We start from the raw sequence: 26,143 nt of genomic DNA on the forward strand, positions 1-26,143 counted from the left end.
TTAATATTGTAATTCGTTTGAATTTCGAATTTTTCTTAAATTTTCATTCGGAGATTACAATCTTCAATCAAATTTCATGATTTACTGTGAATAAGATTTACATTTTTCCCGATATTTTGACTTCTGCAAGCACCAAAGAATGCGCAATTAATGTTTACCAAAAATAAATTTAGATAATCCATCAAGACTAATAAAGAGCGAGAATCTACATTCTACACTTATTTAAATGATATACAATATTAATAATACACTATTGCAATGCAAAGAAAATAATGTAAATAGTAAAATGTCACACATGGTAATTATAAAATCAGTGTCAAGGACGAGATCGTCGTGCTCATGCGCATGTCGTGGAATTAACGGATCGTTTTGTCTATGCGGCTATAGGCGTCAAACTTGAACGACGACCCCCTGTGACACTATTCATACGAAATTTATATAAATTTAATATATAAATCGTCTTTCACGCTTTATTGTTGACGGAATAACACACGTTCGGAACAATTATGTTTAAATCGTTTATGTGGCATCATGAGCGTATTTGTGATAAAAAGACTTGGGTTGTTGCTGTTGAAATTATTTTTCAACAACATGGTTCATCCAGATATCGCTAACATAGCGTAAGAAGCCCGAAAATGCATGGAAGTTTTAAGAGCTTATCGATTTCTTTTGTATGTATTCCTTGCAAAATGCACATTTTTGTGACCAGGCCAAAATTCATGTATGAAATCTATAGGAAGATTTTTTATTCATTAAGCATTATCGGCTCTACCGATTTCTTCAGTAAGTTGTTTTATTTGAATAAATATGACCCGACGAGTAACTAGATAAAGTCTCTAATGTAAGAAAAACTTAAAAATTATAGGGTAAACCAATACTTGAGAGAAATTCTTACTTTTCCACTAACAAAAATTATGCATAACGTTTAAAAATTGTTTAAACTTAGCTTATACTTTTATCGTTTTCAAAAATTGATATGAAACGTTTACCTAGAAATTTTTTAAGTTTATTGCAAGAGGTTGAACATTAGAGTGTCTAAAATAGTAATTTTTAAATAATAATTTAAAAGGGGGAAGTTTTTGACTCTAAGACTTGAAATATCGTTTGAGAAAATCTGCAAAAACCCGAGATTACGTATTTTAAAGCAAAAAAGAAATGAAAAAATTTTCAAGGTTTATTTCGTATCAGAATGAGACTGACGAATTTTCGAAATTTTCAATAATTTTTTCTGGAACCCTAAAGTATCCAAAAAATCTGAATAAAATCAAGGCTTTTTGAATCGATCACGAATAGCTCTGTGAATTTTTTCAAAATTTTATATTCAAAAATGACTTCAGCGTAGACATTAATGGAAATCGGACTTGTACAAGATTTGTGGCGCTTACGAGCAACTTGGGGGTGAATAATCTCGGCTCTCCCATTATTCTTCCATGCTCTACAACATATCAAAAGCTCATCCAAATCCGATTAACCACGGCGCACGATTATGTTATCGTTTAAAAAATCGCAACTGTAGAATTGCCACCGGCAATGCAATACGCAGATGCGCAAATGTTCTCGTATATAGCTTCTGGGCTCCGGCACGAGTCACCACCACCTGCACGGCTGACTATGATAATGCTACACATACGCCGAGCTCGCTCGAGAATCGGCCCTATATAGGAAGGGCGTCGCGCGAGCTGACTCGCATCGCATCTACTCTATACGCCATTGTATTCTTGCTCTTGTATCGTAGCCTCGGTGCAAAAAGGAATCGCGTCAAACTCGAGGGCCAAAATCGTCCCAAGTCCATATTGTCATCGTAGGACTTGAGACCTTTTTTGCCTCTCGCGATGCGACGACGATGTATTATGACCTAACAATACACTCGAATTAGATGAAACGATTCGAGCGCGTTTCGACCCTCCTACAAGCATCTCGGGACATTAGATTATTCTGGATGTTTTCTAACGCATTTTTTTTTATTATGCAGCAATGGCCGACGATTGATAAATGTCTCAGTGACGTATGCACGAAAAATGATGCAAGTAATGAAGTGTGCGTAGGTCGAGTATTTTATTACCGTCCCAAGGCGTATCCTTTGTAAACATGAAAGTGTCTATATACGGCTCGACACGAACGTATGAGAAACGTCGGCGACGAGAAATGAACAAATTCGTTTGCTGTACGTATTGCTGTAAAATGCTGGATAATCAAAAATGGCTGTTTGTTTTGGCTGTTTGTTTTTAAAGATTTTCATCAAATTTTCTTTAATCTCTTCGCCGATTCACATGAAAAAAAAACAAGAATTAATTAATTTTTCAATGAATTTCACATAATATCTTGCCAGAAGCCTGCTCGAGCGAGTTCGATCTGAGCTGCCTCGGCTTGCAAACAAAGCCTAGCAACCGTCAAAATCGACGTTCGCGTATTTCTTTGCTTTTGCACCGATAAATTTTTACGAAATATCGTTAAACGTTGACTTTTTAATCATACCATCTAATTTTCCATAATAAATATTATCAATAAACGTGATTTTTCACCAATAGAAGCTAATAGAACATCTCGAGGATTCGCGTGGCTGCTAGTTCCTACGCTTCTCAAACGGCCGGCCGGCGAGCTGGTATAAAAAGCGCTGCTCTGCGCCCCGACCGATCAGTTGAACACAAGCATTCGAAGCGAACGCACGTTCAAAAAATCTCAATCTCTACGACTCCTTTGTAAAAGTAGTCGTCGAGTTTACGATTCGTTTAAAAGTTTTTTGTCAAAGGTAGGATACATTAATTTTATTTTGCATTTCTCTGTAGTTCCTCTGCGGTTCTTACAAACGCCATTGTCAAATCCGTTTTAACCAACAAATTGTCATTTATTATTTTTGCAGAAAAAATCGAAAAAGCCATGTCTCTGGTACCTCTGATGTTCTCCGATTGGTGGCAAGATCTCGATCAGCCTCATCGCATCCTCGACCAGGAGTTCGGCCATGGACTGCACCCGGAGCAACTCGTGTGCCCAAACTTCCCGTCCCTGGGAAGTTACCTAGTGCCTCCTCATCATCAGCCAAAACAACGCGTACCCTACTTGAGACCCTGGGGCGAGATCATGCGTAAACACGAGGGCGGCGGTACCTCCACGGTCAAAAACGACAAGGACCGCTTCCAGGTCGTTCTCGACGTGAAACAGTTCAAACCCGAGGAGATCAACGTGAAAATCGTCGACAAGTTCGTCGTCGTTGAAGGTAATTGATTTTTATATTATACAGTGCTACACATTCAGAAAATCAGAATAATTTTCTGAGACTTCTTTTTTTTTCTCCTTCATTTTATGACTTCCTTTCAAAATTTAAATTTAAATATTAAAATCGTTTTCTGTCAATAAGTCTAAAGAATAAATTCTTTTTAAATTTAAATGTCCATGAAACACTACATAAACCGAATTATTTAACATCATACTTAATATCTAATCATTGATGTGCTTTAATTGTTTGCAGGCAAACACGACGAAACGCAAGACGAGCACGGCTGGATTTCTCGCCAGTTCACACGCAAATACTTGATACCGGAACAGTGCGATGTGGATCAAGTCAGCTCGAGTCTCTCGTCCGACGGTGTGCTCAGCATCACTGCCCCACGCAAAGACCAACACAAGAACAAAGATGAAAAACCAGTCAAAATTCAGCTCACTGGTAAACCAGCTATTAATGATGTGCCAAAAAAGATGACAGCAGATCAGATACACGAGGAGACTCCTGCAAAGAAGAAGTAGTGCCCAATGCGCATATTCTGATACTAAGATTAAGTACATTCATCTAAATTTTCATACCTAACTATATAAGTGTTATGTATTTTCATCGTTCACGTCATAAGTTATCAAACGTTTTGTATCATGTGTATCCTAAGTTTTTAGATTTTAAGTTCACTAAGTGATATTTTTTCATAATTCGTAATAAAACAAAACTTGATGACTAAAAACGCATCATTTCATTTTGATACCCTGCCTCAACAACAAATTAGTTACTTGAACTTGAAAAAATGAATCATTGCCCTTCTGATTCTAAACAATTCTTTGCATTTGTTAAAATTTAATACAATATTGTAAGTATACTAAAAATCGAATTTTTTTATTCAAGAAATTAAAAGAAAGTGCTAGAGGCATTGAATAGAAAACAAGCTTTTTTGCCTAAAAATTAACTATTAAATACTTCAGTTCCAAACGGCCACCATTAAGCCGGACGGATTTTTGACATTTCTGACAGTTCGCGAGACGACCGCATTCGTCGCAAATCGTATAAGTGAGTACTGCTCTGCGCAGTGCGCAGTGCTTTAAACTTAGCTCACGTCTATATTGTGCGAGGAGAGGGGTTTATGAGCAATTCCATGCAGTGTCGTCTTTCCCGCACTTTTATGTTTGGAATGTGCGATCAGTGAGGTAATAATCGCTGGCTAATTGTGTTTCTATCTATGTGTGAAATTTCTGCCATCGAACACGAGTTTCTGTCCAAGGCACATAGGAGTTTCTTCGATGAAAGGTTTGTCACTCTACTTTAATTATAAAAAAAGACTTACTGATTTTGTAAAAAGTGTGCATGGTTACAAGCTGACAAGTTAGTGCACGTTTTTACACTTACGGGTGATTCAAAAGAAAACTACATTTTTAAATGATAAATTTTTCAGTCAATTGACAAAGTATTCGTCGCTTTTAACATCGTGTACATTTTTTGCTACGAATCGTGGTCTTTCTTTATCTGCACAGTCAATAATTCTAACCTTAAAAATTAACAATAACTTGCCGGTATCTTTAGCATGATTTGTATCTTTGATTTTTTTTACAAATTTTTTAGTCGTATTCGCTTATTTTTTTCGAAAACTTTTAATAATTTTCCTGATCTAAATCATTTTGCAGGTCAACATTGTTCTGAATAAATTATAATACTACTTCATAAAAATGGATTTGGAAGTCTCTATGAAAGAAGCTATCATTGATGTCCTCAATTGCTCTTTATCACCTAACAAGGCTACACGTGAGAGCTCTGAACAACGCATAGCTGCATTGGAAGTTACGGAGGAGTATGGAATTTATCTTACCCAGTTTGTCGTGGATCCTAGTGGTTCTCCACCCAAGAGACAGCTAGCATCTGTTCTTTTAAAACAGTATGTAGAGAATCACTGGAGTTCGCTTTCAAATACTTTTCGTCCACCTGAATTAAAACCTCTCATTAAAGCAAAAATCAAAGAACTCCTTATATTAGGATTAAAGGAACCATTAAGCAAAGTAAGAATTGAACATTCAGTAGATGATTAAAGAAATCAAGATAATCATTTTTGACTTATTTTTTATAGGTACGTAGTGCTGTTGCTCATGCAATCTCAAAAATTGCTTCATGGGATTGGCCTGAAAATTGGCCTGAACTTTTTGATATTTTAATTGCCCATTTAAATGAAAATGATGAGCATTCGGTTCATGGAGCCATGAGAGTTATGGTTGAATTTACTCGAGATATGAGTGATAACCAGTTGCCAAATGTTGGACCTATAATCTTGCAAGAAATGTACAGAATTTTAAGCAATGATAAGGTAACAATCGATATGATGATTTAATATTGTCAATTTTATTCACTCAATAATCAAAGGAAAATGTTTTTAGCAGTACGCTGCACGAATAAGAGCAAGGGCTGTGGAAGTATTTACCACTGTAACCCAATTAGTTACAGTAACTGCTTACACTGACAAAGGACTCATAGATAAATATCTACAACCAGTGCTACCAGTGTATTGTGAAAAATTTGTTGAGTTTTTATCTTGCTCAGATCCAAGAATTGACTGTGGCTTTAAAACTGAAATTGTCAAGTCTGTTAATTGGCTTGTGTTGAATGTTTCAAAAAAAATGACTCCTTATGTTCCTCAAATTTTATCTGCCATATGGAATATATTGATTGAATGTGCCAAACTTTATCATGAAGAAATTATTACTGGAGATGAAAATGATAAAGAAGTTGATTCCGATGGTGAGTTAAACTAAAAATTTATTGCTCAAGAAGATACTAAAGTCAAGTTAAACATTTTCGATCATTTTTATTTTTATTCTATCTTTGGTGTTTCCATAAATAAGTTGATATAATAATTTATACGATACAAATTCTAATTTTGATTTTAGGTCAAGTGATTACTTTCCATAATTTAATAATTGCTCTTCTTGAATTCATTGGTGCCATGGTTGATCATAAAAGATACGCTCCTCTCTTGGATAAATTTGTACATGACATAATGTATTACAGCATTATTTTTGGACAGGCAACAGAAGATCAATTAAATGAATGGGAACATGCTCCGGACGCGTTTGTTGAAGAAGAAACTGTAGCAGTTACCTACACTGTGAGAATTTCAGCTCTAGAACTTTTATCGGTAAATTTCAAATTATTTCTGATAATCATCTAATCAAACTAAGATTATCTTAAGAAATTAATTCAAATTCATTTATTCAGACTCTATTATCGCAAAATGAAGAACTATGCGTCGGAGCATTAGGTAATGCGATTTCGAAACATATAGAAGAGGCAATAATAAAAGAATCAAATGCTGCCCCGACTCAAGAAAATAACAATCTTTGGAAAATCTATGAATCATGTATAATAGCTTTAAATATTGCAAAATCTTCAATTGTGTCTCTTGGTGAAGCTGGAAAGTTACCATTTGATATAGTGAAATTTTTAGACAGTATTGTTATGACAACATTAAATAATCCAAGTAATTATTTATATCATAAAAGAAATCAATTGTTTGTCGTTTTTCTTAACCAAATGATTATTATTATTATTGTTTTTTTTTTCAGATGCTCACCCGATTTTATTGAGTAGATGCCTAATCATTGCTGGTCGTTATGCCAAGGAATTACCCCCTGAAATGAGTTCCAAATTTTTAGAAGCTATAATTAATGGTTTACAACCGCAACAAATTGCTTGCTTGCGAGTTGCTTCAGCTAAGTCCATTTTTTATTACGCCGATGCAGCCGTTACAAATGAAAGTATTACCCTTTTAAATATGTTACGACCAAATTTGCCAGCAATATTTGATGGACTATTAAGTATAGCCGGAATGGGGAATAAAGAAATTTTGATCATTGTATTGGATACGCTGTCTGTTATAGCGCCGGTAAGTATGATTCTTACTTTTTATGCAAAGCATTTTTGGAATAATAATGTAATAAAAAAACACAATTTTAGGTGGATAAAGCATTTACAGCTTCAGTTGAAAATAAAATTTGCCCACTTGCTATAGCTGCATTTGTAAAATTCCACAGTGATCATGAAATTTCAGGTTTATGTCAAGATATTTTCAAAGAATTGACGGTAAATCCTGAATGTATTGGTGCACTACAAAATCGATTGGTACCGACATTAATTAGTATGTTGAATGTTGGACAAAACGGAAAAACTACTGAAGGTAAAACGATTTCTACTTTTTTTTCTTTCAAATTTAATCTTCAATTAATAAATTTTATTTTCTAATTTTAGAGGGACTTCGAGCCGAAGCTATGGAAGTGCTGGGCGTTTTGGTACAATTTTCACCTGCACCTCTGAGCAGTGCTCTTATGGATAGTGCCTTCCCTGTAGCTTGTCACTGCATTATTGAGTCCACTGACAACTCTGTTCTTCAGAATGGTGGTGAAGTCATTCGATACTACTTGACGGTTTCTCCTCAGCAAGTGCTTGAGCATAGAGATCCTGAAGGTAGAACTGGCTTACAGTATGTATTGGAAGTTATAAGAGTACTATTGGATCCGCAGGTAAAGATATTGAAAATAAAAGACCATTATTTAAGTTTGAAAAAATAAATAACTAAACGTACGTATTTTTTATTATTGTCTAGTCGAGCGAATTTTCGGCATGTTATGTCGGCAAATTAATAGTAACTCTGATAAGGAAAGCAGGAAACTGTTTGGGAGATACCCTTGATCAGCTGCTGAAGGGTGTTCTCAGTAAAATGCAAAGAACTGAAACTTCGACTGTAATGCAGAGTTTGCTGATTATTTATGCCCATCTGATAAATTCAAATTTCAACGCAGTGCTAAACTTTTTATCGACGGTTCCTGGTCCAACCGGTGAAAGTGCTTTAGCGTTTGTGCTGAGAGAGTGGGCTAATAAGCAAAAGCTGTTTTTCGGTAATTACGACCGAAAGGTATCCACAGTAGCCTTGTGTAAATTATTAGAATATGGAGTTACTCAAGGAGATGAAAGATTAAACGACATCCTTGTTGAAGGTGCTGTTGTCCAAGGTTTGTAATTATGAATATTAAATTTTTATGTTCAAAATACATGAAAAATATATTATTTATTTTCTTAGGTGATGGAATCGGTGGTATAGAGACAAGAACGAGATCAAAGGCTGGACCCATTGTATTTGCACAAATTCCAATTCTAGTGAAAATCTTCAAACTCATCGTGTACGAACTAATGCACTACCTCGAAGTTAATGCCGCTGAGCAAGAGGGTAGCGAAGACAGCGAGGATGATGACGAAGAAGGCGATGTACTCGTTGATTCTCTGCGTATGAGTATGTTATGATAATTTAATAAAATGCAAAAGACGTGCCAGGTGCCAAAGTTTTACTTAATCTTATTTTTCAGTTGGCGATGACCGCGAAGATGATATGGAGGAGGAACTCGATCCAGATATTAGAAAAGATGAAATTTATCTACTAGATATGGGACAGTACTTGCGCGATTTTCTGCAAAACTTTTCTACTCATCCCGGTTTCCCACAGTTTGCTCAACATGTTACCCCGGATGAAAAGAAAGTATTGAATAGTATAAACATTGTTTAAGTAACAGATTCGATATTATTTTAATGTTATGGAGAAATTATTTTGATAAGATTAAGACATAAAAAAACTGTAAATAGTCAAGTAAATCATACGTGTAATAACGGTGTGTTCATTGAGAATGTGTTTTCACTTGAAGTTTCTTTTTCACAAACAAGCATGTTGCTAAGATTAAGACGTATGTTTTGATCATTATTATATTTTACTGACTTTCATTTTTGAGATTTATCGGATAATAATCTGAGAAGCTTTTCTTTATTTGACGCTGTATTGAATGTGCCTTTTTAGAGTGTGAATGGTTAAAATCTGTTTCTAATAAAAAAAAAAAACGTTAAACAAATGCATGGTTATGTATTCAGAGGTAACATCAAGGATTTCGTAAAAACATAATTGCCTCTTAACACCTGCAGGCAGGTAACGAATAATGTCTTAACAAGTTCGTTATTAATTATAATTAGTATAGAAAAATAAATATTTTGTACAGATCAAGTTAAAAACTGTAATATTTTCATTTACAAAGTGAACTTTAAAAAAAATTTGTTGTATCAAAAACTTTTAACATTAAAAGATGTGAATAAATTTATAAACTACAATTTTTCGATATAATTATAGACATTTTATTTCTACATTAATTGTTATATCTTTCATAAAATTTTTAAAAATTATACACTTTTAGAAAAAAAAATTATTTTTTATCCCAACGTATTATCAAGGAATGAGCGATATAATCTTCAAGCTCAATGGATCTGGAAGTATATTACTTACAATTAAGGCAGCGAAGGAGCTGAAGCAACATATAAAAGTTCATCATAGATACACAGCTTTATCCTTGCAGTGTGGAAGAAGCATTTTTTATAAAAATGAGTTTACCCTGTGAAAACTTGAGCCATAAGATCATACCACTCGATTGATCGTTTTTTTTCATTGATAATGTTTTTCGTATTTATAATCGGTACACGTTATTTTGAGTCTTTTATTTTACAAATATCACAGCGGTGATCTCGGTATCTCGTGCAACGAATGATAGCGACGATCCCAACCGCATGAATCTTAATATCACGAGTAAAAGTCTGAAGTTAAAAGAAGTGTGTTGCAATGAGTTTTACAAAAACATAACAAATATGTGTGTATAGTCATTATAACGGTGAATATTTATATAAATCGTTTTTTGTTTGATTGAAATATTTGACAATTATTTGCAGTTGAAAGGAAAGGGCAGTTTTATCGAACCAGTCTCGTGCTCCTTTGCCTTTTTTTTCGTTTTTTCTTTTTTTTTCCTTTTTTTATAGATAAAATATTTTGATTGTGCTTGTGTCCTACACTTTTGCAATATATTATTTATTATTATATATCGTATGATACATTAAATAAATTTTATAATTTTTTCCGGCCTAATTTTTTATATAATTTGATTGATTAGCTGCTTTTTACACTTGCGCGCGTATATAATGTAGCATCGTTTATATACAGCTGACAATTATAGTGGAATGAAGCAACACGTATATAAATTTATATATTTAATTACAATATTTATACATAGTATTTTTCTGTTCTTTTTTTCTTTTTACTAAAATTATAATCGTACTTCCGAAGTAATATGCAATAAAAATAACACAAGATATTATTCGTAATAAAAGGTTTAAACCCCGAGACGATCGATCGACCATATTATAATACATATCTACAACTTATAGAACTTTTGATGAGAATTTAACGTTCGACTTGGTAGTAAGTGTGTTGTGTGTATTGCATATAGCGTGACTACATAAACTCGTTAAAGTCATTACGTATGGTGATATATTAGTTGGTTATAACTCACAGAAGAATCGCATGGCACCTATTATTTCCTTATCGTTATTAGTATAAATATATTATAGACAGTATTACGTATATGGATTTCGTAACGAAGGAATATACGCGTGTTAATGTGTGTGTCCTGTGAAAGTCAACGACGACGACTTAGAAGTACAGAAACGAAGAAATAAAATAGCGTAAACGAATTAAACCGTAGTGACGGATAAAAGGCCCATGAGTTTGCCGGCACTGCTCGCCGGCGGAGGACCGACGACGGCCACTCGGACGAAGTCCTCGCCGTTCTTTTTCTTCGCGTTACGCTTGTGCTGCTGCTCCGTCGTCGAGCCGTTCGTCATCATCGGCACGGGCGGCTTGCCGTTCATTTTTACGGTTTGCGGTTTGGTGCTGTCCTCGATGAACTCGCAAATTATCTGCTCGGACGTTTGTTGCATCTGCTGCTGTTGCTGCTGAGCCAGCAGTTCTTGCTGGCGTTGCTTGCGCTCGCGCGCTCGTTCCGCTTGACGTTTGCGCTCCTCCTTGTTCCAATATCGGCCGACCTGTTTCGGCAAAGTCGTTATTGGTAAAAATAAGTGAACGAATCAATAACAATGTAAAAACAAATATTACCTTTATCTCGGACTGGGCGTCGTCTTCCGTGGTATGACCCTGACGCTCCTCGTTGATGCGCAGCGCCCGATTTCTCAGTATGCGATTTCTCACGGGTCGGCGAGCTATGTACCTCGTGCCGTCCGATCGCCTCTTGACCTTCCACTCCATTTGCACCTCCTCCTGCTGTTGCTGCTGATGCTGGAGATGCTGCTGCTGTAGCTGCTGCATCGGCATCCTCGAGTGCTGCTGCGGCAGGCTGCAGCTGTTGTTGGGCGCGCTCGCCACGAACTGATACTGCGCCAGACTGGGCGCCTGGAAGCTCGTGGCGTTGCAGCTGGTGCGCGTGCGGCGCGTGTAGCTCGGCAGCGCGTTCGGCTGCTGGAACAGATTCGTCGACTTGCTCGACTGACGCTTGTTGTTCAAGGCCTGCTTGAAGAGCTGCTGCTGCAGTCGCATGGTCTGCTGGAGATTCGCCACGTTCGTGTACATGGTCTCGGCGGCGAGGACGCCGCTGGTGCTCAGCGCCGCCGGTGCTTGTGGCTGCGCCTGTGCTTGTGGTTGGGCTTGACGTCGTGAGCTCTGCTGGAAAATTATAATTTTTTTGTTAAGAAATAATGCAGAAACACATAAAAAAATACTACAGGAAAAACTACGACGTTCACACAATCAAAAATTCTCATAAAAATTATTTTGTTCTAGGTGAAAAATTGGAATGTCTCAGAACAAGTGTAATTTATCGGTCGAGTGCCCCGAGACTTTTTTTCTCAGCACCAAAAAACGAACGAAACTTTTACCTTGTTAGACACGGGCTTCAAGGTAGGCGGCGGTCCAACGGGCACCGAGCAGTGGCACTGAATTTTGGGCGTACTCGTAGCCAGAATACCCCCTGCGTCGGCGGCCTTTCTTCCGGGCGGACACAAGACCAGAGTACTGCCACGATGACGTTGCTGCTGCTGCTGCTGCTGAAGCTGAAGCTGGAACTGCTGCTGTTGTTGCAGCTCGAGGGTGAGGGTATTGCTGTTGCAGGACTCGCCGGTATTGTAGGCCGACGAGCTGTCCTTCTCCTCGCCGGAGCTGTTGCTCTTGGAGGAGGAGTGGTGCCTGCCTCCGTTGTTCTGCCACAGTAACATCATCGCCGACGTTAGTTCCTCCGCTGCGGCGGTTCTCGTGCGCGGCGACGAAGACAACAACGACAACGACAACGACGGATGATCGTTACGTACCTGTGTGGCTGTTGTTGTTGTTGTTGTTGTTGTTGTTGTCGGCGGCAGCTGTTGTTGCAGCAGTTGCTGTCCTTTGAGTTGCAAGTGCTGCATGTGATGCTCGTAGGGCGACGAGTAAATTGGCTCGCTGTCGGACTCGGGTATCGTCTCGTAGATGTGCTCGGTGTCGCTCCAGGCACCCGCGCCCGTGTAAGCCTCGCCGCCGCGCAAGCTCAGGCCGTCGAGCTTGCGAGCCAGTCCACCGCCGTTGACCTGCTGCTGTGGCTGAATGCCGTGAACCGGCGGTGCAGGAGGTATCGGCGACTCCGGCCTCGGCTGCTGCTGTTCCAACTGCTGCTGTTTGATCAATTGCTCAATGGTGCTGTTCTGATACGCAGGAGTAGTGGCTTGTTGCTGCTGCGCCGTTGCTGCTGGTGGTGGTGGTGGCAGCGTCAGCGGCGACGACGACGACGTATTGTTATCCAAAAGCTCCAGCTCCTGCGTGCAAAGCGCATACTTGAGCCTCGACGCGTTCTCGCGAGCGCAACAGCCTCAGACTAATCTTTCGAGACAAAGAGGCGGCAGCGGCGCACATGCGTGTACGTATTACGTACAATGCGTAAATAAAAAAAGGGGGGGCCCCGCCGAAAGCCTACACGTAGAGAAATTAATCCTCCGAAAGCACCGCGAACAAGCTACACAGCTACAGCAGCAACGGCGCGTGTGTACCGTGCTCGCGTATTATATATATCGATTAAAACTTTGGTATGCACAGCGACGACGACTGCTCATTTACATGTTGGTCGTCTACTAGGCTGCTACTTCTACTGGCGCCGCCGCCGTTGCCGCTGCTTGTTCGCTAATTCCACACTCCATTTCCATAATTGCCTTTGTTCAAAATTCCATTCAAGCGGCATGTAAATGACGTTTAAACGACCACCGCGGCAATGTAGAGTAAGAGAGAGAGAGAAAACGGCCTCTCGCGGATTCATCCCTCGGTAATGATAATAATAATAAACGATAAGCAAGGGTAGCCCGAGCAGAGATAGCCCGAGAGTTGTACAAAAAAAGAAGAGGCCGATGCGCATAATATATATAATTGAGTCAAGAGAGGCTGTAATGCGATATACACAAAGTTCTCTTACCTCCGTTCGATCGAACTCGTCCTCGTCCTGCGAATGGGAAGAGACAAAAGGCTGCAATTAGTGGCCGGGTCCCGGTATGAGATATTTCTATATAGGTATACGTATATTACATGTAACTTTACAAAACTTACCCCGTAGACGCAGCGGCTGACCAGTATCGTCACGGAATTTTTCGTCTCCGCGAAGAGATTCTCCGTCTGTTCCTTGCTCGCGACGTCCTTGCCGTTTATCTGCGAAAAGAGGGGAAAAAAAAAAAGAACGGAGATGAAAATTCGTGAAAAAATTCAAGCTCTCGCAGCGAACGTATAAAGAATCATATATATAAAACGGACAAAACGTACGCGCTGCTGTCTTTTGCACGTGTGGCGCGGTTTTTGATTTCTCGAAAAAAGTGTTTTGTACGCGAAACGCGCACCTACCTACCCACCTACCTACACCCCATCGGAAATGTGGGACAGCACAAAAGCCAAAGAGTTATGGCATATACGCTAAAAAATATACAAAATAAAAGCAAAAAAAAAGGCCGAACGCATTTAAACTGCAGCGCTCGCTTACACGCCGCGCATGTATATATATATAGCCAACGCGACACCCGCGAGAGTATGCATATAATACGTGGGGGTTTCAGGTGCTGCTGCTTTTTCTCTCTCTCTCTCTCTCTGTCGAAAAAAGCTAGCTCAGGCATATGCATACACGGTGGCGTGCCTGTATGGACACACAGAGGCGTGAGAAAAAAATCTAAAAAATACCCGCGTGAGTTTGGTAGCAGCTAGATATTTGTGTATACCCCGCGCGTCGACGATTGCAAACTATACACGCAGCAGCAGCAGCACAGATGATGGAGCTCACTGTATGGCAAGCTCGGCCGGCTATATATGGTACATATCTCGGCACTTTTTCACAGTGTTATTTCAAAGCAAAGCTGCAGAAAGAGCTGCTGCTGCTGCTGCTACCGTGGCGCGCGTGCACAGCTAGAAAAGCTACCCATGAAGAGAGAGAGAGAGGGAGAGATAGCGCGTTCGTAGACGTCAAAGCCTGCAAGCTCGGTAGTTTCTCTCTCTCTCGTCGCTTTGCAGCTGCTTTAGTGCAGTGTGTCGCGTAGCAGCAACAGCAGCAGCAGCACGTGCTATACTCTTTCCGGGCTCACAAGCTTTTATCGGTGCGCCTCTGTGTGCGCGAGTATTTTTTATTTTTACTTTTTTTTTTTACTCTTTTTGTACTTTCACACTCTAGGTGTTACACAAGCGTCGCACTCTCTCTATCTCTCGCTGCGCGATGTGCAGGTAGTAAGTAACAGCAGTAGCACGTGTGTGACGAACGATTATCGCATGGTGCCTAGAGAACTCTGCAAGCTCTGATTAAACGAGGCATGGCATGTAGTCGCGCTCGTTTATGTATAATGTTTGATGATAAATGCTGGGCTGTGCGTTGGTGCGCGAAAGGCATCAGAAGCATACGCGTGTATAATCGACACGAGCGATGTTCCCGGATTTTATATATTACTATATATCTATACGTAAAACGCGAACCAGATAAGCCGATAAGAGATGGCTTTGCGTTAAGCACCTGATACCCGTATACTCACACACACTTCGCTGAGCTTTCAGAGATGTTGGAGCCAGCGAGCGAGAGAGTGGAAGGAAGGAAGACAGAGGGACACGGATTTCAGGCTATTACACCACGGACTAATACAATTAAATGAGCTGTCCAATGTGTCGCTACCGCTATCCGCTATATAGCTCGAAACTCCGCAAGAGAGGACGACGACGACTAAGTCGTTGTTGCTTCTGCTACACGTTACGTATACGAAGAGAGAAGTAATTTACGATTCATCATTGCGGTAATGACCGAACATCGCTAACAAATTGCGAGTCGACCATATTTCAAGCCCAAGACGTACCGCACAGCGCCGGACCATTACGTTTCCTTCCATTGTCTGAGCACGAGATCGTGCGTATTGCGTTGGCTTTCGGATGTGTAGTACGGGTCGAAGAAAGATGATGCGAGCTTGCAGCGCACTCGAATGATTGAGAGCGAGCGAGCAATTCGTCTGTTTTCGGATTAAATGAGAAATTGTAATAAATATTTATATACCTCGAGTTCGCAGTTCCGAAGAGAGTATATATTTGTTTGGTCGACAATAAAGCGACGCGTACATAACACAAAGTATATATAATATACAGTAGACGCGGGTGTGCTTTTTCTTTTCGTCGTCGTATATACGGTGCGTCACAAAAAAAAGAGCGAAGACGAATATCCAGGCTGGAAGCTCGTCAAAAAGCGAAAGCTCGGAGCGGCGCAAAAAAAAAGGGCAAAAGAGAGCGAAAGAGATATGGTGCCGCGTGTGCGTGGCGGCAACAGCAGCACCAACGGCAGCAGGTGAGAGTACACACACCATAGCTATAGCAGCACAAGGACGCGCCTAAGAGGGCGACGCGAGGCTGCTATAGGTCGTCGTCGTCGTTCGTTGTCGGCGTTATAATATGTATGTGTATAACGTACATAACGTAAAAAGTAAAGAAAAGCTCTGCAGGCAGAAAAGACACGCGTTAGTGCGCCGGCAGCAGCAGCAACGGCGACCCTTGATCGGTGGGGCGTTACACGTTGGCTCTTTTAAAATTAGCAGCTGGCAACTGTAAAACTTGCGCGATATGCGCCAATGCACACATACGCACACAACGTATACATAGCAGTATACCCAAGAGCTTCGAAGCCATTTCTATCTCATATTTTGCAGCCGAGGAGGGAGTAGAAGCTTTACTTCGTTAAAAACTTGCTTGAATATATTAATATAATGTATAAGTAATACATTTTTTTCACAATGTCGATCCCTAATAGCTCTCTCTCTCTCTCTCTCTCTCTCTTTCTCTCCACTCTTCTCCCGAAAGCTCGACGGCTAAAACGCGTTAGTTTTTTAATTCGCTTGGCTTGGCGCGCACGTGTGTATAGAGAAAAAAAGAGAGAAAGAAGAAGTGCGGCAATATACATTATTATAATATGCATAATTTATATCCATAATATACGGACGCGACGAGAGTTTATACCGGGAAGAAGAAAGCCCTGCTCGACTATTTTAAATGTATACGTTTCTAGGTAAAATCAGTGAAAATACGGGACGGCGCGTGCTATATGTATAATTTTATTCAAGCAGCGTCGGAGGAGTGTGGTGTGCCGGCGGAGGCAAAAGCCGAAAAGCCTACGTGAGCGGTTTAACTTAAAGATATGCCACTGGTGGCGTACGACGGCGGCGGCGCTTTGCTCTAAGCGTTGCGGAAAATGCTATCTCTACATCTCTATCACCTCTCCGAGCTGGTGCAGCCTAGTATAGACGTACGTCGCCTTAAATTCCACGATCAAATATATACGTTCGCACGCAGAGGGCCCGGCCCGCGCGTTAATTATCATCTCCAAGAGTCAAGAGGATCACGAGCTAATCATTTAGTACCACGCGCGTAATTTTACTTTGCCCGACGTCGCGTCGCCCAGCTCGATCGCGCGATATCGGCGGCGTGAAAGTCGATTATATATTATCGCGAGCTCGCGCGGACGTTATAATATAAAACGTGCGGGGCTGGGCGTCTTTCGCAGCGTCTGCAGAGCGCAAAATCCCAGAGACTGCAGCGCGCTGCTACGTGGTAATTTTAATCCTGTCAAACGTGATTATGCATTCCGTGTATGCGCGCGCGCGCGTTTATTCGAGTAACCAGAGAGAGAGAGAGAGAGAAAGAGACAGCATAAAGGGAAATTCGAGCAAGCTCGCGCGGCCTACGCGTGTAATTCGAGCGAGTTGAAAATCGCTCGCGAAAACTTGTTAATTGCGTTCGACTGTATAGTACGTACGTACCTGAGCGTATAACGCGCCTCTGCTTGCGCCACGCGGCTATGTGTCTTTATTATACCGGCATGCGAAAGCTCCCTTTTTGCTCAGCTTGTATGCGCGTATATATAGTAGTAGTGTTTTAAACTCTCAGCCGCCCATCACACAACAACACAAGCGTCGGTTATTGTTGTTGCCATAGTAGCGCCGCACTTTTGCGTTTACGCGCGCAAAAATATAAATGAATCGCTGCCAGTGTATATAGCCAGCTACTCGTACATAGCACAGCCGTTTCCCCGATTTTCAATACATGTAAGATAATGCACGACGACGTTCATTTTTCTTTTCGTCAAGTTTGTCATTTTTTACACGAGAACTCGATTACATCGATTTTTTCTGCATTATTAATAACTATACGCAACAGCTCCAGGGCGAGTCCTGATGATCGACATGGTATACACATTGATGTAAATATACGACGAAGCTGCTGCGCTACTACAGCTATATAAAAGACTCGCGCTCGCGACCTCAATGGAGGAGAGCTTGCGAGATTAAAAAAACAATTTTTTTGCGCAGTAATAAAAAAACAACCGCATGGCGCAAGTACAACGAATTTATTTTTTACCGCCGAAATTTTCATCGAAGTTTTACATACATAAATACGCCAGCTGAGAAGTATAACAGCAGGAGAGAGAGAGAGAGAGAGAGAGAGAACGAGGAGAATGAAGAAGAGGCGCGCGCGCATATGAACTATGTGAGCACGTGTCGCTGCGCATTGGGGGCTTCATTTGCACACACGTCTCTCTCTCTCTCTCTCTCTCTTTCTCTCTCGCGAAAATGTATTCAACGATACACACGGGCTGCTCTCTGAATGATCTTAAAAAAAAAGTAAAATAAAAAAAGATACAGTAACCGCGAGAGGCAACGGCTCTCTCTCTCTCCTCCACTACGCGCTGTCGCATAAATATGAAAGTTGCGTGTATAAATAAAGAGCCACCACCGCCGCACACACCGCAGCGGATGTAAACAGAGAGGCGCAGCAGCAGCTATACGAGCTTTGGCAGGTCGCACACAAATTGGAAGTTATTTGGTGGGTGTGTACGCGAGCGCGAGCGATATATACGTATACGTAAATATATCTCTACCTGTAAAAGGAAGCCTCCTTGAAAAAAAAAGTATCAAAGCTCGCGCGCGCTCTAGCGCTACTGCGAATTCGAGCACCATCGTCGATTCCGACCGTCATATACCGCAACCACGCAGCGGCTGCCTCGAGAGAAGAGAGAGTAAAAATATGCTGCTGCTGCCTTCAACTGTGTAAAGCTGTTGCATGCGCGCAGCAGCACGCCACCGCGGATGAGGGCAAAAAAGCGACAAAATAGAGGAGAGGAAGGAAGAGAAACGAAAAAAAAGTAGATAAAGGCAAAATAAAATCTCTTTTCCTTTTTCTTCATTGTTGGTAGTAGCTTGCCGTGTATAAAAGCTACGCGATTCACGATTGAAGAAGCACCAAAACTTGCGCCGTATGAATATATTTTTTGACTCTCTTTCTCTCTCAGCGGTTCACAGATATATATACTATATCGTCGCGGGTGCATCCTCTCTTGTTCGTCGTATAACATACAATACGCGCGCGTGTACGAAACGAAAAAGAAAAGGAGTGACAAAAAAAATATCCGTCGCTTTCTGGCTGTATATACACGCAATACTAGATCCACAAGCACGCAGGGTCGTCGAACTCTGCATACACGCTCGACGCACGCACGTGTCTCCAAAAGGGCAAAGCCAAGTCATGTCTTTTAATTTCTTGAAAATTGATTCCCTTATATAAAAAAAAAAGAGTCGACACGCGAGTAGAGGATTGACACGTCGCACGCGTTCGCTACGTAAGTCTTCCTTTTGCATGTCGCGAGCTCGATCTCTCAATTTGTATGCAGGGAAGGCGACGTACGGCGCTGCACAAGCACGGGCAGGAAACGTCACACCTTGCGATTTTGCTCCCCTAATTCTTTTGGCACCCACCACCACCATGCATGCGCTCGCGTATACCTACACCTTAATCTTTAATACTTAACCTTTTTTTTCTCTCTCGTGCATTTATTCTCGTGAAAACTCACTCGCTCTCCCTCAGCCTGGTACTACATAATTCGAGCGCCACGAACAGGCGCTCGGCTCGTATATACCTACTACGGTACGTATCACCGCGCTACAAATAATATAATACCGCGCGTGAAAAGCTCTCTCTCGCTCGCGCGCGCGCCTGCCTTCGAGCCCCCTGCAGGCCAGGCAGGCGGGGGCGGGGGCGCGGCGACGAGGATCCGCTCTTACAAGAGTTGACGTAAATACTACTTAGAAATTAATGCAAATCAGCGAGAAAGTTGCTGCTGCTGCTGCCGCTAGTGCAGCGTTGGGCTCTCTCTCTCTCTCTCTCTCTCCCTCTCTGGCAGGGCACGTTTTGCGTATATAAAGCTTTCGCCGCAACTCGACGGCGGAGCACACACAGGCGGAGAGAGACTTTTGCACGTGTGTGTGTGTGTGTGTGTGGGTGCAGCAGCTTCAGCTACAGCCACAGCAGCGGCACACGATAATACGTAGTAACAGCTAGAGAGAAAGAGCCCCAAGGCGGTATAATCTGAATTCCCTACCCATTCGCGTATACCGCAAGCGAATAGTAGTAGTAGCAGTAGTGGTAGTAGTCGTCGTCGTCATCGACGTTAAATTTCACTCTCCTCCTGCGCGTATATTGTATAGAGCTATACACAAGCGGCATAACTCGTCGTGTCAGTATATGTATGTATGTATGTGTAAGTATATACACGTATTTATAAAGGTACCGAGTGAGCCGAGGCAGCAGCAGTAGCAGCAGCAGCGGCAGCAAACGCAGGCCTTTTATTAGGCATTATGCAAAGCACGATGTAATTTAAAGCTCGCGCGCGCCTCTACCTTCGTACCGTGGCGTTTGTGCAAAAAAGGAGGATATAATATATAATACAGGAGGCGATGCTTAAAAATGATTTAAACTAGACTCTCTCGAGGATCGATTTCTTTTTCCTTCGTCTTTTTTTTTCATTTTTTCCCCCCAAAAGCGAACCCTGGGCCGAGAGCTTTATTATCATAATAAGCCTATTAGCGACAGCAGCAGCTGAGTGGTAGTAAGGGGCTCGCTCAAAGGCACGAGCATGAAAGGTCATATATAATAAAGAAAAAAAAGCTGCTGCAGCGGTAATTCTCTTACCCGCAGAATCTGATCGCCCTCGCGAAGCCGGCCATCGCGCGCGGCCAGGCTCTCAGGAACTATTTCGGAGATGTAGACCTCGGTGTCGGCGTCCTCGCTGCCGGAGCTGTAGCAGACGGTGAGGCCGAGCTTCTCGGCGCTGCCCACCTTCCGTAACGTCACCTCCTGCGAACATAATATACATACATATATAACGTTAATAATCATATTTAATCGGTGCAGTTCGGCAACTGAAAATTACACGATGTATATTATTACACGTATATAGCAGTAGTATATATTAGTAGCAGAAGTAGTAGTATAGCCGGTGCCCGACCGGTGGAGAGGCGGGGGACGGGAGCTTTCGCCAAGGTGCACTTAGCAGCTTTCGAAGTGCACGAGCTGTAACGCTAGGTATATAGATGTAGGTGTATGGACGAATCTAATTATTAGCCCCGGGCAGTGTATAATGTTTGACTTTGTTCACTCGCTGCACAAGCAGCAGCAGCATCACGACGCGCAGAGGTAATGGCATCGTCGCGAGGGATGACGACGAAGTCGACAACTTCTTGGACTTGGAGCGATCGAGTTGCCGATATATCATATGCATATAAAAATTTACGCTGCAGCCACGTGTAAAGTGTATCCGAACTGGGATACATCTCACGCATACTCAGGCACAAGTTCTCTTGTGCACGTTATAATAATAATTATAATAATCTTCGAACTTAAAAAAAAACTGTTGGTATTGGCAAAGAGCTTCCTCTTGAAGATATGATTATTTCTACAGTGTAGCTTCAAAAACATATTATCACATTGCAATACACTAAGATGAGCGGTATATTGACGTAGAGTGGGAAAAAATCGCCAAAGAAATATTACAATAGCAAGATCACCTTGTTACGAGCAGCGTGTTCAGTCGCCAACTAAGATTCGAATTCTTATAGGTGAGCAAGTGTTTACAAATAATATCAGTCAAAGAATAGATGTCCCCATCTTAAATCGAAATTCAATATTGGTTGCTCGAGTCACATATCCTCGTATTATTTCTCATAGTGTATAGAGTGAAAATTCAAAGTGAATTCACATACAAAGCAAATGATGAGCATTGGGGAAACAGTTAGGTATAGCTATTTTTGTGCATACTATGATATTTTTGTCGCAATTGCTTCATTAAACTTGATTATTCTCCAGTGTGAAGCAAGAGCCAAATGATATCCTGTAGGGTATAGGCGATGATTTTGTTTTCGACCCGATCAACTCATACAAAGTTAAAAATGTTGAAACATCGCCATTTTATGAATCATCAGTGAGTCCTTTGATTCAAATGATGTTCTGTTATATCACTATCTAAATATTATTATGCAATTTTAATTTTAGGCTGATCACATTAATCAAGATAATAAATTAGATGAAAAAGTATCCATAGAATTCGAGTGCAAAGATGTTAAATCTGAATCGACGTCTCTATCGAAAAACATTTGCAAATCTGAGAATATACATTATCCACCAGTTGAAGGAATAAATAACCAAGTTCAGACAAAGTACTTGAACCATAAGGATCCGATAATTTTGATAAAAGAAGAATTCGATTATGACGATAACTATCCACTTCCAGAAAAATCCCAATTGAAGTTAGGTGAACCCAAGAAAGTGAAAATATTTAATGAAAAAACAAAAACCATATTGTCTCATAAACTTAATTGTTATAAAATAATTTACAAAGGAGAAATAAGTATAAAAAGACATATCAATACAACACACAAGAGCATTAAACTAAATGAATGCGAAATTTGTCACAAATCCTTTTCAAGCAAGGTTAGCCTGAAAACTCACGTAAGTTCAATACACGATCATAAGAAACCCTTCGAATGTAAAATTTGTCAAAAATTATTTGGACAAAAAGGTAATCTCAATAAGCATATACGTTTAGCACATGATCGTAGCAAACCCTTTGAATGTGATATTTGTCACAAATCATTTGGACCAAAACAGAACCTCAAAATACACATAATAGCAGTACATGATGATACAAAGCCTTTTGAGTGTCATACTTGTTACAAATCATTCGGAATAAAAGGTTATCTCAAAAGACACATAAATGCAGTACATGATCGGATCAAACCCTTCGAGTGTGAAATTTGTCACAAATCATTTGGATACCAAAGTCATCTTAAAACTCATATATTGGCTGTACATGATCGTAGCAAAATCTTTGAATGTGAGATTTGTCACAAATCATTTGGATACAAGAGTGATCTCAAAAAACACATAATAGCAGTACATGATCGTAGTAAACCCTTTAAATGTGATATTTGTCACAAATCATTTGGACAAAACTGTAACCTTAAAATACACATAATAACAATATATGATCTTACAAAGCCTTTTGAGTATAATATTTGACACAAATCATTTGTATACATAATCTTCTAAATTTATCTTCACCTATTGAATGCGTGTCACGCAATTTTAACTTTCTTACAATTAAAAATCATAAAAAATTTACTGATAAACCAATTTATAGCATAACCATCTTTCAACGCGCTTCTTATGCGTAAGATATTAATCCACTGCGTGAGACTCAAAGGATATAACATTGTTATGAATTTCAAAATTTGCGTTCTACATAATGTTGGCGCCATCAATTCTAACGAATAATCACACACCCTTTTATTTTAGGACACGATCAAGTCATTACTTTTTTACGAATGTATTTTAGAAAACTACTGCGGACTTCTGAGAAAAGAGTGATGGATTATCCGAAAATTTTGATTAAATTTGGACACATGTATGACATGCAAGACAAAAGATTTATTTGACGTTTGATTTCACAGAGATTCGGCCGCATACATATCTAAGAATTTACGGACCTATTAACGTACTTAGTCGGAGTTGAGCGATTATTGTGAAAGAATGTCTTTCGATCATTAAATACACTATACGCTTTGCTTGGATAGATTGAATTATTACCACTTACCGAGCTTTTTTATCGACTCTTGATGCTGTCGAATTTTCTGCGTGTATAGAAATCATTTGTAGGGGTTAACTTGCTTTTTCGTTTTTTTTTCATTATTTTAAAGATAGGGGTTTTCTACTAACATACCAATAAGAAATAGATACTTGGAAAATATTGTTTAGATAACTCTTTTTTTTTAAGTCAAGTCTTGATTAGCGTTGTAATTACTCGATGGATTTAGCTAAACGGAATACATTAAGGACGTTTTTGAATTCTTCACAACATGATTCAATCATGATGATTGAATACGGTTTGTGCCCGTTCATTTCCAACTGTACTTATTATAAAAGACAGGAGAGTAGAAGGTTTTACACAATCACGAAAAAATTAATAAGAGTTTAAATACTTTATTGTTTTTCGCAAGAATGAAAGTATATTAATATTAAAAAATGTCTGAAATTATGTAGTGTACTAATGTAATTGCCGAAGCCTCCATTGCATCCAAACGTCTTGAAAATAGTCTCACGCACTTTAACGATTATGTACTGAACTTACGAGGGTTTTGAAGTTATCCTTGCGGCTATATTACTTGTGACAAACATTATATTCGAAAGATTTACTCCGATTATGTACCGCCGTAATATGGATTTTTAGATACTTCTTATAAAAAAACGACACGAGACACATCTCTCATTCAAAAGATTTGCTACGATCATATACCGAATTCATGTGACGTTTGAGGAGATGTTTATAAATAAATGATTTATGACAAATTTCACATACAAAGGGTTTGTATCAATTATGTACTCCGTTTATGTGAGTTTTGAGGTTGTCCTTGGAAAAAAATGACTTGCGACAAATATCACTTTTAAAGGAATTGTTACGCATATGCACTTCGTCCACGTGACGTTTTATATTAGATTTTAGTCCCAATGATTTGTGGCCAATTTCGCACTCGAAGGGTTTGTTACGGTTGTGTACTGTATCAATGTGAGTTTTGAGGCTCTGTTCAAATCCAAATGATTGGTGGCAAATATCACACTCGAATGGTTTGCTCCGATGATGCACTGTATTTATGTGAACTTTAAGAGCACCTTTTTCTCCAAATGATTTGTGGCAAATTTCACATTCGAAACGTTTGATATGATCATGTACTGTATCAATGTGAGTTTTGAAGTTCTGTTTAAATCCAAATGATTTGTGACAAATTGCACATTCAAAGGGTTTGATCCGATTATGTACTGTATTAACGTGACTTTCAAGGTGACTTTTTTGTCCAAATGATTTGTGGCAAATTTCGCACTCAAAAGGCTTTGTATCATCATGTACTTCTATTATGTGTTTTTTGAGATCACCATTGAATCCAAATGATTTGTGGCAAATTTCACATTCAAAGGGTTTGATATGATCATATACTGTAATTATGTGCCTTTTAAGATTATTTGTTCGTCCAAATGATTTTTGGCAAATATCACATTCAAAAGGTTTGCTACGATTATGTTCTGAATTTATGTGCTTCGTGAGGGTACTCTCTATTACTTTTTTTTTATGTGTTTGTCGATACAGACTGTACTTATGAACCATTTTTTCCAATATTTTCACCTTCTCGGATACGTTGGTCTTGCATTGAGATTTTTCTTGAAATCGACAGTTATAGTCGTAATCAAATTTTTTTTTATTAAAATTATTAGCTTTTGATCATTATTGTGATTTGCCTGATATCCGTCTTCTTTTTTCACAAAAGAGTTGCAATTTTGATACTCAGACTTGCAGACACTTGTAGATAGCACTTCAGGTTTAACATTTTTGCATTCCAAATCGATGTAAATTTTTTCTTCTAATTCTTCTGATGATACAAAAGCCTCATTCATGTCATTTGCCTAAAGTTGAAATCGTGTTATAATTTTGGATAGTGAAAAATTAGAACCTAATTAAAATCATTGAACTCACTGAAGGTCTACGTAACGAAAATGTTTTAAAGTTTTTGGCATCGCAAGACTTTGCGGAATTGGAATTATAGCCTCCACCTGCTTCTGACCAATCATCATTAGGTTCTACCTTAATCCTAGAGAATAAGAAATTTAGATCAAACGATATGGCTCAAAAACATCATGAACAGGATAAAAAAGGTCGTACCTAACTATACTCCCGTTGCTTTCCATCACTCACTTAATTAAATACAATTACTGGGAGTTTTCACAAAGTAAAGGGAAAAAATATTCGAGGTTATGCGCCTCAAGTAGTCAACAACTCTGTACCTCGAATTCATCAATTTGTAAACACTTGCTTACTGCAGGAATTTCGCTAATAGAGTGATTGAACACACTACTCCTGCAATGATGAGTAGTACTAGTCCGGCGGCGCCGCGATATGTCGCTTCCCCTTCGCTGTCGGCCCCCACTACCGCCGACCGCTGTAAACTAATTATTCAATATTGTGAACAATTTTGCACCGACACTTGAAAAGTTTAAAGTGTAATTCGATGTAAAATTTCACGAGGAATCGATTGGTGCAATTAGTTTTTCTGTATCTTGCTTCGTTCGCGAGATATCAGCGAAAAACTCTTTCACCCTCGATTTTCAACCTGACGCTGATGTTGTAGGTAAAAAATAAC

The 26,143-nt window shown here is 39.8% G+C and overlaps 4 protein-coding genes and 1 long non-coding RNA gene across 8 annotated transcripts in view; 3 read left to right on the forward strand and 2 right to left on the reverse strand.

The window, feature by feature from the left end:
* The first annotated feature begins 2,657 nt into the window (after positions 1–2,657).
* LOC106652033 (protein lethal(2)essential for life-like) lies at positions 2,658–3,784 on the forward strand. The gene is made up of 3 exons (XM_014370760.1): positions 2,658–2,749; positions 2,861–3,214; positions 3,467–3,784. The coding sequence occupies exons 2-3, from the start codon at positions 2,878–2,880 to the stop codon at positions 3,739–3,741; spliced, it is 612 nt and encodes a 203-aa protein (XP_014226246.1). The 5' UTR covers positions 2,658–2,749; positions 2,861–2,877; the 3' UTR covers positions 3,742–3,784.
* Positions 3,785–4,368: 584 nt separating this feature from the next.
* Positions 4,369–9,304, forward strand: LOC106652038 (importin-9). Of its 2 annotated transcripts, none has more exons than XM_014370772.2 (12): positions 4,369–4,504; positions 4,879–5,247; positions 5,316–5,549; positions 5,620–5,980; positions 6,130–6,377; positions 6,458–6,719; positions 6,805–7,124; positions 7,196–7,415; positions 7,487–7,758; positions 7,842–8,247; positions 8,316–8,525; positions 8,599–9,304. In XM_014370772.2, exons 2-12 carry the CDS (start codon positions 4,921–4,923, stop codon positions 8,793–8,795), a joined length of 3,057 nt encoding a protein of 1,018 aa, XP_014226258.1. In that variant the 5' UTR covers positions 4,369–4,504; positions 4,879–4,920; the 3' UTR covers positions 8,796–9,304. The 2 variants fall into 2 exon arrangements, with proteins under 2 accessions (XP_014226258.1, XP_014226259.1); XM_014370773.2 differs by having other exon boundaries at positions 4,370–4,504; positions 5,623–5,980.
* Positions 9,305–10,169: 865 nt separating this feature from the next.
* The window catches only part of LOC106652123 (slo-interacting protein 1), a 112,956-nt gene continuing 96,982 nt past the window's right edge, over positions 10,170–26,143 (reverse strand). Inside the window, exons 3-9 of one of the 3 annotated variants that reach the window (XM_014370915.2) lie at positions 20,592–20,756; positions 13,674–13,772; positions 13,543–13,569; positions 12,419–12,895; positions 11,990–12,310; positions 11,214–11,777; positions 10,170–11,143 (exon numbers count right to left, since the gene is read on the reverse strand). In XM_014370915.2, the coding sequence (XP_014226401.1) occupies positions 10,793–11,143; positions 11,214–11,777; positions 11,990–12,310; positions 12,419–12,895; positions 13,543–13,569; positions 13,674–13,772; positions 20,592–20,756 (2,004 nt within the window). In that variant the 3' untranslated portion in view covers positions 10,170–10,792. Of the gene's footprint in view, positions 11,144–11,213; positions 11,778–11,989; positions 12,896–13,542; positions 13,570–13,673; positions 13,773–20,591; positions 20,757–26,143 lie in introns of all 3 variants that reach the window. The other 2 variants (XM_014370914.2, XM_014370913.2) reach the window with 2 other exon arrangements.
* LOC111693572 lies at positions 21,613–22,293 on the forward strand. The gene is made up of 3 exons (XR_002763431.1): positions 21,613–21,694; positions 21,765–21,879; positions 21,951–22,293. It is a non-coding gene; the product is annotated as an uncharacterized LOC111693572 (long non-coding RNA).
* LOC106652125 lies at positions 24,767–25,798 on the reverse strand. Its single transcript, XM_014370917.1, has 3 exons — positions 25,666–25,798; positions 25,480–25,594; positions 24,767–25,409 (listed from the first exon to the last, which is right to left on the reverse strand). Exons 1-3 carry the CDS (start codon positions 25,689–25,691, stop codon positions 25,128–25,130), a joined length of 423 nt encoding a protein of 140 aa, XP_014226403.1. The 5' UTR covers positions 25,692–25,798; the 3' UTR covers positions 24,767–25,127.

This window comes from Trichogramma pretiosum, unplaced genomic scaffold, assembly GCF_000599845.2.
Source record: "Trichogramma pretiosum strain Unisexual culture from Peru unplaced genomic scaffold, Tpre_2.0 scaffold13, whole genome shotgun sequence".
Taxonomy (NCBI): Eukaryota; Metazoa; Arthropoda; class Insecta; order Hymenoptera; family Trichogrammatidae; genus Trichogramma; species Trichogramma pretiosum.